Here is a 14,322-nt window from a genome sequence, read left to right on the forward strand (position 1 = left end):
TAATAAGGACTCACATGACCTTCCTTTACAAAACCGTAATTTAAATTAGCAAAACATAGTAGTCTGCAGATAGCGCCAAGACTGACTGCTTATGGACAGGGCAGAGCATTGTCCTTAGCGTTGGCGCCAATTGATCGATGGCGCCAACGACAAGTACTACACAAACTCTATTATAATAGTTAAAATCACGCTTAATAATTTATACTGCTATTGTCGAATCGCTGACAAGTATCTATGGTCAAGCAAATAAGCAGACATTGTAGTAGGAATGCGTAGAAACTTACTTTAAAGGCCTTTGCAGGGAAAGTAACTTGAAATTCTAGTGTCTGATGCAGTAAGGCCGATTGTATCGTGTCCTATTTTATCGCAGTGTGTGTATTTTTTTTGTCAATTGTTTTTTTTTTTTCATTATTGAATGTTTACTGGGTGCTTCATTGTTTATAGGCGAGGTAAGACACATCATGGATGGGCTACAATTTTAAGGTTTCGATGGGGATTCAGGCTGGTTATTAAAGTTAGTAATCGCTTTAAACTGGCTTGCAGGACAAGAGGTTATGAATACGTATAAATGAAGAAAATGTACTGATGTAATGATACTGCGATGAAATACGCGAATAAAAGCCCGTTTCGGCTCTTATGGTGAACCAAACATTACTATTGAATATCGTCCCGCCCATCTAATAAACGTCTCCAAGTTTTTGAAGTTAGCTGTATTAGAGTACCGCGCGTGTGAAATAGGCAAAAATCTGGCAAGGCCGGTTTCAGGAACGATTCGAATGTACGCAAATCTATGTCAAAGTGAACAGACGGAAACATCGTTTATGCGCAGTAGGGATCAAAGATGGGATCTGTAATCAACAGTTGGAGTCACTTCGATGATGATATTATGTGTTAACAGGTGGCGCAGTGGTTGTTCGCTGCGAAAAGGAAAATACCAATGCTGTAATCCTTGAAAAATAACAAGCGGCTGAGAACACTGAACCCCAGTTGATGGATGACGCACGACAAATAGGAACACCGTAGAGTAAGAGCGTTAAGAGTTAATTCTCTAGAAACCTGCGATCGTATCAACACAACATGTTGTTTACAGAGCCTTGCGGTGTCGCTTACGTCTTCAGCTAGACCGATAACACTAAGTAATCCGTTTTCACTTATATACAAGCACGGGACGATCGTAGACGAATGAATAAGGTGACGACAGCAATAGCCGCACGGAATTGAACATATTTAGAATGTAGATACACACATAGTTTGCACGTGGAACAACTGAAATTATGCTTTTACGCACAACACACAGTATATATTACTCTATACAAAAAGCCGACTTCAGGGTTCGTAGAATTTGCCCGCCATAATATTCGTACTATAGCAGTTGGTTTGCATCCAAGATACGAGCACCTCCTATAAACTGGGTGTCCTTTCTACATAAAATGATAATAATAGATCCTTTACAGTAATTATATTCGGCTTTCTAGTAGTGCACACGTGTAATAGCGTGGTTATTTTGTTGTTTTTATGACGACCAACTAACAACGCTTAATTGTGCAAACAACAAATGAATCCCTTGAAACGTATTCACGATAGCCAGATCGGTAAATAATAGAAAATCTAGCATATAATAGTTAGTAAAAACTTGACTAGTCTGCACCTAGTCGTCTTGACGTCTCGCTTAGATATCAACGAAATCCTTTTTGAAAAGGCCTGACCAATTTTATAGCAGAAAAGGACCTTTTTACTATCCAAATAAGTTAGAACGTCGCCATATGTGGTGAACAACAAAAATGTGTGTAATATTTGTTATTTAATTTTGAACTTCTTAGTGTGTACTATTTAACTATATAATATCGATAGAAAAAAAAAAAGCTTTCAAAATCTAACGCTTACAGCTCAACATTCGAACGGGTATTAAATTGTGGATCTAACGAAACCAGTGGTCCATGGCTTTTGTGTCCAAAATTTACGTGGAACGCATACGTTTTTTCTTTAGCAATAGATGCATAATATCGTTATTAAGCTACGATAAACATTTCCGAAAAATAAACTGAAAATTGCGAGAACACATTGATATTTTCTAATATCTATTTTCCTTCGACTCACTCTCATATTCCAAAGGAAAGAGCATCAAAGTTACGTCATGACAAAAGATTCGTTTTACTTACTCCAGACGATAGACGAAAAGATTCTAACACATAGACACTCGTTATGAAGGTCATAACAATTACAATTGTCTTACAAGTGGGTCAGCCGTGTATACCTTATTATTTAGAATATATATATATATATATATATCAATAATTCGCACCCCACTAGAAATGTTTTTCGTTCGCTAATTTACGTGACCCGTAAAATGTTGATCATTGCGCAAAAAGTCTTTCAACATTATCCATGCATAGAATAGGCTCAATGTACCCTATACTTCACTGACATGAAATATACATGCGTTGCCCTCTATAATATTGCTGAATGTAGGCACTCCTCATCGGCTGTGTTTGAGTGCCTCTGGTATACCAATGGTCAGTATCTTAGTCTTCGATTCGCTCTTTAACCACATTTATATATTCCTAAGATCAGGCTTCGGTATTACGGATTCATAGCGATTCCAGGTAAAAGGGAGAAATTCAATCACGGATTATATTCTTTATGGTATTGTCTATAAGCTTTGAGACCAGCTAAATGAGCACACACTGCACTTCGAATCGACTCTGGAGCTGAACGCGGGCTATTTCAAAACGAAAGATAACTATAATTACGTTCAGCAATGGCGTACTCAAGGATTTTTTTCCTTAATATAACGTTCTTGACGTAAAAGGCGTAGCGTAGAAATTGCGCCTTTTCAAGAGACATCAAACTATCTAATCTAAAATTGATTCATGCTTCGTCACATGAATTGCACAACTTAAGTACAACCTGTACGGCGACAAAGCGTCGTGAGTGTTGAATGTTTTCGGCGCTAAAATCAGTGTGATCAACGCATGAAGACTTCGTAGTTCCGTCTGCGATGATGTGTTACTAGTGGCAAGGATAGTTTATAATGATTTCCTGCGACAATTCATACGATATCTATCTTGGTGCTTTCTTAAAGACAGCGCTCGTTTAGATACACTCACGCAGCGAACACAAAATGTTCCCTTCGTCATCTGCCAAAAACTGTAGATCAAAAATAGGAAACTTCTGTAGATGTTTACAGAAACCACATATGGTCCTATTTTGAAAAATAGCGCATAACCTGTTTGGATGCGCCAATCGAGAAATATTGGAAAAATCTGATTTAGTAAATTTTCTCCCATAATTTTTTCCAATTGGATTTCCAAAATCCAAATCCAAATCCAATTGAACATTATTGCTACGCGAGAATTACTTGGACATCTTCGCCATAACCAGAAAATTCACTTATTTGAAATAGCGGTCTCTAGCCAACAACCTGGTTTATCAGAAATTCAGTTTATGACATTTTTCATCGTTAGCTTAAAAGTTATTATAACTACTATTTTACTATCAGCAGGGTATGAAAAGTTAGAATCTTTAGAAAGAAAAATTAGAAAAGTATATGATATTTGCAATATTTCAATTATTTTTCACTAGACGTTTTATTGTGTGCGGTTGCGCTAAAGAAATGTTCCCCTACATCGCTTTTCCGTATAAAGCATTCGTTTAAAGTCAATCATTTGTTAGAGGAAGATGTATCGTGTCATTTATCTTGATCTGTCGCATTTGGTTTTCAGCTAGGATCTATTGAGTTTTGGCCTCTCACAAGTTTTCATTCAGATCGCAGTCATTGACGCTTACATATTCATCAAACAATACTACGTACTTAGAAATCACTCAACGTCGAACACATTGCTGGGCATACAAGACTGAAGTTAAGGATGTATTGGACACAGGACATTATGGCCGGTTCAAAATGGCCTAGCTATTCAAAGTAAAATGAACGCATGCTTAACGTTGTACTAATAATACACTTTGCTAATTTACTTTCATGACTTCGGACCCACTTCTGGGTTGGCTTCAATGAACCATACGACCTGAGAAAAGCATTTGAATTTAAACATCCTTTTCTGAAGCATAGCTACTACAAGCAAAAGAACAGTGTATTGTTCGTCCCTATCAATGCCGTTACAGCAAAATGCAACCTGTTTGTCCACAAAAAATAAATTGTTTTGTAAAGGTTAGTCGGCCAACAGTGAATAAAACAGTTAATAAAAGATGACTTTTACAAGCGACTAAGATGTTGCCAATTGAACGTTGTACTCAAAGGTTACCACAGGGCTTAAAGCAGAACCGGAAGAAGGTTTTGTCTTTAAGGCCACATTACGAGACCAGTTACCGCTCGAACAGTTAGTCCTTCTGATTATAGCCTTGTGAGTTCCATAGTTGTATTGAGTTGTCAGTAGCTAAAATACATATGCTATTAACAGGGGAATAACGCGCTGTTTTATTTCTATTTTTATTAGAGTTAGAATAATTGCAAAAAATATTCAGTTGTCTCTCGCTTTATTTACCTCGCCCCATATGCGACTCTAGATATGTTGTGCCTTGTGTAAAATTACCATTGACAGTTGAAGAATAGAAAAATTTAAACAACGCTTTGCAAAAGCATGCCTCAACTGCACCCGATGGGACTTGAACCCACAATCTCCAGCTCCGGAGGCTGGCGCCTTATCCATTAGGCCACGGGAGCACAGTTAACACCATAGTACTGACCGTAATGAGGCGACTTTTTACCCAATGCAACGCCTTACCATTAGAACTAATTAATTAGGTCAACAACTTCAAAATGATTTTATGGAACTGAATGAATATGATGAACGACTTAAGTGTAGCTGCGATTCGATGGTTGTCTCCGGCAGCAGTGCACTGGGAATTCAATGACGAAGCAGTATCGAGGCAGCTCCACGCCAGAGAGAGAGCGCCAGTGATTCTGTGGCAAGCGACAATGATCTAAGAACCAGCGTTGGGGAAGGGAATGGTTGAGCAGCGTCACGACACAACGATCAATTTCTGGCGCTTGTGTCGGTTTACGTAGATATGTTTGTGTGGATTTTTCCTTTATTGCTACTATGCGTTGCTCGTGATGTACTTAGGTTTTTACCTAAAACTAGTATGAGATCATTGCGTTTAAATTGGCACCAACTTGGGACGCATGTAGAATACAAGAAACAAACAGAAGATTAATAAGGTAGTAGCTCCGACGGATACAATCAAGCGTTTCGGGTAGAGATCGCAATATATCGGGAAATATTTCCATAATCAGTCGTGAACCTTTGTGTCCTGTCTGGAACATATGGATTTTCGCCAAATACTGTTCAGTATACTTTTGTTAATAAGCATTTGATTTTTTACTTGTCTTTGTTTAGGCGCATCTATTTTTACCTGTTTCTGTACGTAGCAGAAATGCACACCAGTCTTGTTCAGGAAACTATCATGTTGTGAATTTTTTTAATAGTACAAATATAACACACCAGCTACATCATTATCAATAGATTTTATATTTTTTATGTTTTTAATGTCATACATGCAAAATGACTATGGGTTTAAACAGAATAAACGCTCATAGAGTTTCAATAATATGCGTTTGAATAATTAGAAACATCTTGATATGCAGTATACTATTTAATATGAGTATTGTATTTTAGTAGGTCAACGTTCACAATTGAAGTTGGCATTGTGTATTACTTTATTAGAAATTTCAATAAATAACACGCAGTGTAGTGTCGACGTCTATGTTGGCTACCTAGCTTGGCCTCGCGTAATAGTTACGATACCGAAAAGGAGAGGCATAAACAGAGCTATGTATTTGGACAGACAGCGCCCTCATTGGCTTACTTCTGGGCCTCAGGGTCAAACGCACTCAACCGTCGAGTTTGAGCTACCGCGTGGGGCTTTCTCGCATCAGCTGACCGGCAAAGGGAACTGTTATCGTTTATTTTTGTCAGAGTAACCGTTGCGCAGCCAGATGATGATAGCCAACATAAGCGTCGAATGAAAGGGCCGAGAAAAAACTAGACGGAAGTATTTTATAAACAGACACGAAGACCCAGCGCTTTCGTTACGGTTGTTTGTACGAATGCGGTTGTGCGTTTATGTATATATCTCAGAAATTGTGATCAATCTGCCATATAGAGTTGTGTTTTTAAAGATAATATAAAAAGTCTAAAATCCCGGCGTCGAGCTTCACAGTTGTATGTTTTTGCTCAAAGAAGATGACCTGTGGTTGTGTTAGTGCTAAGTCTTGAATAACTGATGTAAAGTTGTTGATGTAAAAACGGTCTTCTGGCGCTGTATATATATACAACGCGTGCGTGGTTGCCAGTTGTGGCCTTGAATAGATCGTGCGCTAGCTAGCGTGGCTTCGAACGCGACGAAAATAGCGATAGTGTTTTTTGAATGCTATAACGAGTGCGCCTGGCAAGAGACTACCCGATCTATGGAGTTAAGGTGGCGTCCGAGCAATGGTTCGCAAGCGAACGCAAAATTGGCTGCATTGGGAAAACACAGTGAAAGAAATAACGGGCCTGGTGAAAGAAGCTCAGGTGAACTTGACAAGCCTGTCAGGCCCCCACCGATTGAGAGTGCGATTTACGCTCAAGGGAAGCGTCTCACTTCTTCGGTGGGTTTATATTGAAGAACTTCAATATTAGGTAAATTGGTCAAACGTGAGTGGCTTAAGGTATTAAGTAAAAAGTATTTTACGTTACACACACTTTGGTCCTAGCTAATAAAAACTAAGTTATCGTCATTTTGTTAATGATTATTTCGTTATATCCGTTTTGCATTTTACGTTGGTAAATGGATGTTGCATACATGCAAACATAATCAACTTCTGTTTTATTTCATCCTTACCGTATTCACTTTTGTCTGTTAGGTAACGGTGTACACTTATTCTGTTGTTTATGTACTATTATTTGCTCAATCACATATACTGTAAAGCGTATGTTTCGAATAAGCGACCCCTGATCTTTTTCAACCTGGACGTATGCATATCGATTACAAACTACGAACGAAAATGCTTCGATGCTACGGAATATACTTTTTTATATATACTGTTCCTCGACTTTTTACATAACGATTCAAGGTTGTTGTGATTGCTTCCTCTCAGCTACCAGTTGTTATAGGTACGTTCTTGCCAAAAGACAGCGCCTTACAGAAACATTGTACAACAGAAACAACGTGCACTTAAATAGACGTCTGCACAAAAAGTGTCCATATTTGTAGAGCATAAATCCATATGGGTTTTTCTAATCTTCGTCGCGCTTTGGTGCTAACAAGTTTCGCAATCCAGTACTTCGCACGTTCATTGATCATACAGAACGATATCCAGATGCAAAATTTTGATATATATAAACATGTAGCATCGAATGTACCATTCGATCCTACACATTTAATCATGAAGATATTATTGCTCGCGGGTTATATTGCATTTTTGTAAATTCAATGACAAACCGTTACAAAAATGTAAGCGAATGTAGACATTTTTTACGTTTTGTTTGATGATAATAAACGAATGATCCCTTTGTGCACCTTACGGACGTATATTTTACTTACTAAACTTTTAACTGATTCATTTTGGAGTACATCTACTTGCATATATTTCCTCGAAGCGTCATGTTTTAAGCCCCTACTAATATCCCTATATATTATCGCTCTGTTGGTTAAGAGCATAGCGCTTAAATATGTCCACGATAGTTCACATGAACTTTAACTTTTGCTGTGAACTGCAGACACAGTGCATTAATTTACCTTTTTAGATTATATATCTGGATTATAGTTTTCATCGTCGGCTTATCTTGAGCCTTTACCAACGTCAAATAGAAAGGATATGGTACTGGTCAAAGTAATTTAAGGAGATTATTATTAGGCATAAATTTGAGCGTACCTTATAGGCCCAAAACAACGGATTCAATCTATAGTCTTATCCTCAAAAGCTTACCCAAACAATGCTTTATGTTCTATCAGTTTATAGTAGAATTGCACGTTTGTATATCACGTACTTATATGACGACAAACACACACCGGTTGAAACAGGCTCACGCAAAGTTTAGTGTATTTAGTGTTTGTTCTTTTAAAATATGAGGCTAAAAACAAAGGCATGGATAAATTACAGTTGAAGATACACAATCATAAACTAACACAATCTGTAGCGAGACAACAGTTTTGTTTGAGGAACATTCCCTTTCCTTCCCCCATATTTTCCGTTTGCGAATAACTTAAATCGAGATTAGATACAATGACAACAACTTTTAGGTAGAAGAGCAGTTTTACAAATAAAGAGAAACAATTGTGTGTTTTATCTTATAGGTGATTAAGCTTCTGCTCATTGGCGGCACCTTGCTGTATCTGTACCTGCGGGAACATCATCTTGGCTGCTACACGCCAGCTAATGGCAAAGTTTGCTACAGCGAGATAGCAGAAAAGGATCGGTACAAATGGTTCGGCACAAAAACAGACTATAACGTCACCGTTCAGCTCGCAAAGGATGAATTTGAGAAACCTCCAGCAGTCGGTGGTAAGCCGTGACGATTATGTCGTTTACCCATTCCCATCACAAAATCATTAATATTTTGGTGAAATATATTGCAGGTTATAAACAAAAAAATCTCTTATAATTTCTAAATACATTAAAAACGTTATCTTAAAAAAGAAGTGAGAGGTCTATTTAAGGATCAGAGGTCTTCAGCTGGGTAACTAATTGATTACCTCAAGTTTACATAAATATTTATCACGGCTTAATTTTTTGTGGTGTTCTACTGCAGCCGGATGTGAACCTGTGCTATTTTACTTGTTTCAACGGCATACAACCCGGTATCCTGACCGTAAAGCTATCGAGGAAGCTTCTGTCACATTGCAGCGATTGGCTAAAGAGATTACAAGTCAGGAGAAGAGTCGACTATGCAAACAGGATTTGCACGACCTGTCGAAGTGGCTGTTTCCTTTTGTGCCAGATCAAGATAATATGATTGCGCCCGAAGGCATCCTTGTCACCGAAGCTCAAGGTTACAAATTTTCGAAAAAAACACTTGTTTTTTTACATAGTGCGAGTGGAAAGGCTGCAATTAGAAGGTCGCAAATTTGCTAATCAAACAGCTCTGTCGAGTGTAACCGACCCCATATACGTAGACTTTGACTTTTCAAATTAGTATAAACAGCTAATATTCAGTAAAGTTTGAAATCGGGGTAAGTTCCGTAGTTCCTGTCCTTTTTGCAGTGAAACGGTTATCGAATCGATTCCCGTCAGTGTTCCACGAGCAACGACCGTTCGAAAGTTCCCCAATTCAGGTCGACTTCACCTCGCGCGCTCGAAGCCGAAGCACAGCATACGCTTTTATGACGCAATGGTACACGAAAGAAGTGTTCAATAGCATCATTGAGCCGCAGATTCGGAACAACGTCAACGATCCGCTATTACAGTTCCATAATGAATGTCGTGATTTACTGACGGTAAATACAATATCGTTTCAACTATCGGTCAAAATTTAGATTGCGTAGAAATTGGTAGTTTGGAAAGTTTTTAGCATCAGCATAAACATAGCGTTACTCGCTGAGAATTTTTTTGCAATATCTCTAGCAGTACTCATGAAAATTTGAACTATATTACAATTTAATTTGTTTATGTCAGTCAATGTTAGTATGTAACATTCAATAGTAAGCTGTCGTTAAGTGCTCAAGCCATCGTGAACGGCAATACGGCTACGCAAATTGGACCCGAAATGGAGGCTGCTTGTGGGGGCTCCGTAGCATCATTTTCCAAATGTCGCAAATGTTGGACAGCTGAATTTAAGTCTGGTAGTAGCAGCGTGGTTAACGATGAACGTGCGGAACAAGCTTTCATTAAAACAAGAAACCCATGTCTGGATGTACTCATTTTCATGTTCGAACCTGTAAAAAATTATTCTGGATTTGTGTTTTGTGGCACCTCTATCTGCAGCAGCCCGCTGAGTCTGCTAATCCCACACAATGCACGATGATGCAGTTCGCTGCTATCAATTGCACGATACGTAGCGACGACTGGCGACAGCAGCACTATAAAAATCTCGAGTATAGCATTGGCAATGAGATTGCATACCTCGATTTGCACGAAGCATAACTGCACTATCTTCTTTTAAACTGTCTATTCTAAAGGTGTGGCACGTTGACGGAATGCCCTCCAAGCAATGCCACAAATGTCGTCTAGCTTTGAATTATGATTGGCTATTGTCTCATTTAGAGGTAGTATATGAATAATATTACAGCTTCTGCGTGCGAAAGACGTGTACCCAACGAAAACTATGCACCACACAGTTCTTTCGTAAACCAGCAAATCTTTTCCTCTCGTAGACGCGGCAGGCTGTCAGCCAGTAAAATTGTCGATTTCGCATCTGAAGCTGACATCCTCAGTTTGAGGAATCAGCATGTCCTTTTGCTTGGACCACCAACAGACTGGCAAGTTCGCCCGTCATATCTTCAGACGAGTACACTAAACATGTGCGACTTCATCTGTCCCCACTCAAAAATTGAGAACGGCTATTTACCGTGGTCGATTATCCAGGCAATAAATCCATATTTAAAAGGTTAGCGCTTTACTCAAAGCGGCGCTGCTATTACTAGTCCGCAATAAGCATCGCATATTGCTTACCTTATGTCGATTTACAGTATTTTCAGCAACCTGCTGCTGCTGCTGTGCGATATAGCAAATGGCGAGATTTAACCTCGTTTCTCGGAACACAGCTCGAAACGACAACCAATAACGGAGCATAACTTGGTGCATCTTTTTCTTTTGTCTCGCTCAAGTGCTTTTTTCGGAGAAACCTTACGATCGTATCGTTCAAACTGGATATGCGGATAATCATGTATAAGAAATACTGAGTCGGCTTTTTGTCGTGAATTCGGATGAAGCGTTGTCGATAATGGTCGATGTATGCGAAATATGCGAACTTTCAAAGTGAAGCGAAGATAGAAGCCAGCTACGACCTGCTCTTTCTAAACAGCTCATTGTTGGTTTCGGGCCAGATGAAACATCTGTAGTTTTGAAGGCTGGCCACCAGGTCCATTGAGTGTCTGTGAGTAATACAAGTCTAATTTTCTGCCTCCCGTATTTTTTAAACATGATTCCCGGGTATAAGAGGATGATTCCAACTTTAGTGCGTGAATCTGAATCGCCAGGTCTAACCGCTCGCTTCGATCCATCTTATAGTGATCGCCATCAATCTTTGACTTCACTTGATGCCGTTGAGCCAAAATGGACGCCAGATTGAAGCTCATTTCCGATAGACGTTTGTTTTAGCTTCGCAGTGGCATCAGAGTTGAAGTTAATCTAAAAGGAAAGCAAGCTCCTTCCCGGATTCTGTTGCATTAGATCACTTGCACCACCTGTATGCTATCACTATTCATCCGGCAGATGACAATGGTAGCTCGATTTCGAATTGTTTTAGCATTAAGTTTGCCGTTAATTTTTGCCTACATGTAACAGCAGCGAGCGTTCTGTGTGGCGCAGGAAACGAAGGATGATTTATACTTCTTTTTGTTTGTTTCAGCGAAGGGGAAAATACGTCAAGACACCATCGCAAGTATCGCAACTTGAAGCTAGCACCTATTATTCGAGTCTCCTTGAAACACTTAGCTCGAGACTTGGCAGAAAAGTGACAAAAGGTAATTGACTTCGGTGTAGATTTACGCCGAGGGGCTACCGTTGCGCATAGTAAATTCTAGTTATTCGTTTTTGGAGTCAGAGACATGCATGCAACTTTTGCATTTTGTGCAGCAAGCAACATGCTTGTGTTTGAGATTTCGGTTGCCATACTACTATATATGCCGTTACTGCTTGACGGCCTTGCGGTTGAATCAATAGAAGCAAACTATTTTCGTGCGGCCTACGTGGTAGCGTAGCCGAGTGCTCTAAGGCACTCTCTTAAGGCACCAGTCGTTCTAGTTTTAAATTCCACCGCTGCCGAAGTATTTTCTAACAATAATTGCAATATTATTAATATAGTGGGTATATATATAAAATGAATATGATTCCAAGGCAAGGATCGTTGGCCCTCTATGTAAGATTTTCATCACATATTTAAACATCACATAAAGTGGTACTGTGATCAAGAAATTTTATTTTTGGGACAGTATTTTTTTGAACTAAGCATTTTTGGTTGGTCTGTAGGTAATTTTTAACAAATTATTTTCTAACATTACACAAAGGAGCGTGTTCTACATTTTTCGATTTAAGCTGGCCTAAATTTATAAACAATTCCAGGTGAAATAAAGTTAATGTTCTCACAGTGCAGATACGAAGTAGCTATTATCGGTAAGTCGCCCTGGTGTGCTGTGTTTACCACGGAAGATTTGAAGTTACTCGAATTTCAGGAGGACCTAGATGATTTTTATAAAGACGCTTATGGCAACCACCGCAACTGGCAACAGGCCTGTCCTATCGCTCAAGATCTTTTCGACTACATTATGTGAGTACACTGGTTTTGAATTATTAGTTGCTTTTTAATTTTATTTAAATTTATTATTAACTGAGACAATAGCTCATGAGTATAATAAAGTGATACAAATGATAATGAAATAGCGAGTATCTAATCATTCATTATTAGTTATTACGCGTCCTTAAAGAGGCAAACTTTGTTGCAACTTTTTGTGATCCGACACGTATTGTTACAGTGAAGCAGAGGCACCTTCGTATACAGAACACAACCCCCGAACGGTTCTGCATTTTAGTCATGCTGGAGCATTCAAAAAGGTACTATTAGGGCCTACGTTTTACTCGAACATACCGTATGAAATAGATATTCGTTAGATTTTCTATTGAGTCAATTCATTATCGCTAAGTTTCTAGGACAAGCAACAACTTGACGATGGTAAACTCAAGTTATTTGGTTATTAGGTGTTGTCGTATTTTGGCGTGGCTCGAGACAATAATACCGGCGACGCACAACCTGCCATGACCTGGGATTCAGTTTGCGCGAAGCGATCCTGGCTGTCATCACAACTGTGCCCGTTCAATGCTAACATACTGTTCGTGATGTACTCATGTCCTGCTTCTGAGGGTGATTCAGAGGAACAACAATACAAAATGGCCACATTCGTCAACGAACGACTCGTACAACTACCGGCATGCTCGACTGAGTTCTGTCCACTGAGGGAATTCAGAAAGGCTTTCCAGACTACCCCATCGAGCTGTAACATTTCACAGATCTGCTCGTAGCAGGGCAGTAGATAGTAAGCATACAATAATTATATAGGATGGAGATATTTTTTTAAGCGTCATCTTAGCAGTGCTGGTCTATGAGAAAACTATCAACAACCAGTATTTGATTACTTGTTGCAATATGCTACCTAATTGTGTCGAATTGAGGCAAGTTCCTGTTTAGACGCCAACTTGTGAATAGGAACTTCTGTTTCACATGCCTATGACATATGTCATTCATTTGTGGACATTTCAATATGCTCATAAATGTCAAACAGATGGCTAGGTGCTGCTACAAAGTAATTAAGGCAACTAACTTTCGTTAATGTTCAAGAATAGGTTTTAGAGTCAACTATGGAAAAATTAGTAGATGCGGTATGAACGAACGCATGAGGCAACACTACACATTTTTCCATTGAAACTAACTGAGAAACGTATGTGTGGGTAGCTAATTGTATCGTGTGCCTGTTAATAACGAATGAATCAATTATTAATTGAGAAACATTTTAATACACAGGTACTTTTACGGTGCGTTTATGAGGGATATTAATAGCATGTTTTTCAGTGGTGATGAGTGTGATATCAATATATAACGTACATTATAGTGTAAAATATAGATAGACGTATTGAAGAATGGACAGAGATTTAGATTTTCGTTATTTGCCTGCGTGTGTTTGTTCTAAACGCCAACCTTGTTGTAATAATAAGTCGAATGTCATCCATCGAGACCATGGATATCGTGGATAGAGCTTCGTCTGTATTGTATGAATATTATGAAGTAAATTCTTCCCGGTGAAATTCTAGTCTGATCATTGTCAAGGGAGGTGTCTTCCGTAATCGAGGCTACCTTGAGTCGGTTGTAGATATTAATATAGAACGCAGGTCGAACATTTCTATAATTGTAGTTCAATCAGTGACAACTGAAGCAATCTGAAGTAAAGGCTACTGCTTCAAAGCAGCGCCGGTTCATAGCGACTAGGCCCCGTTGTGTGTAAGGGCAGATGTACTATACTACAAATTAATTTTGCTTACCTAAAGTAGACGGATGGAAGGGTACATACATACATAATGTAAGTGAAGCTGTACATGTTCTTGTTGAAAACTGAATAAACTATTACAGCGCTTTTTATGTGATAAGGGTCGAGCTATTGATCACATTTAAACAA

General features: G+C 38.9%; 1 protein-coding gene and 1 non-coding gene across 9 annotated transcripts in view; one reads left to right on the forward strand and one right to left on the reverse strand.

The window, feature by feature from the left end:
• The window catches only part of LOC111246308 (multiple inositol polyphosphate phosphatase 1-like), a 37,702-nt gene extending 23,409 nt beyond the window's left edge, over positions 1-14,293 (forward strand). For 5 of the 8 annotated variants that reach the window (XM_086985830.1, XM_086985829.1, XM_086985831.1 and 2 more), the window contains 7 exons: positions 8,296-8,503; positions 8,751-8,990; positions 9,185-9,435; positions 11,508-11,622; positions 12,221-12,425; positions 12,631-12,709; positions 12,854-14,293. In XM_086985830.1, the coding sequence (XP_086841956.1) occupies positions 8,296-8,503; positions 8,751-8,990; positions 9,185-9,435; positions 11,508-11,622; positions 12,221-12,425; positions 12,631-12,709; positions 12,854-13,174 (1,419 nt within the window). In that variant the 3' untranslated portion in view covers positions 13,175-14,293. Of the gene's footprint in view, positions 1-5,031; positions 5,177-5,358; positions 6,608-8,295; positions 8,504-8,750; positions 8,991-9,184; positions 9,436-11,507; positions 11,623-12,220; positions 12,426-12,630; positions 12,710-12,853 lie in introns of those variants that run through there. The other 3 variants (XM_086985828.1, XM_022795677.2, XM_022795679.2) reach the window with 3 other exon arrangements.
• Positions 4,606-4,678, reverse strand: TRNAR-CCG (transfer RNA arginine (anticodon CCG)). Its single transcript has one exon. It is a non-coding gene; the product is annotated as a tRNA-Arg (tRNA).
• Positions 14,294-14,322: the final 29 nt, after the last annotated feature.

This window comes from Varroa destructor, unplaced genomic scaffold (genome assembly GCF_002443255.2).
Source record: "Varroa destructor unplaced genomic scaffold, Vdes_3.0 BEIS01000003.1, whole genome shotgun sequence".
In the NCBI taxonomy this organism is placed as follows: domain Eukaryota; kingdom Metazoa; phylum Arthropoda; class Arachnida; order Mesostigmata; family Varroidae; genus Varroa; species Varroa destructor.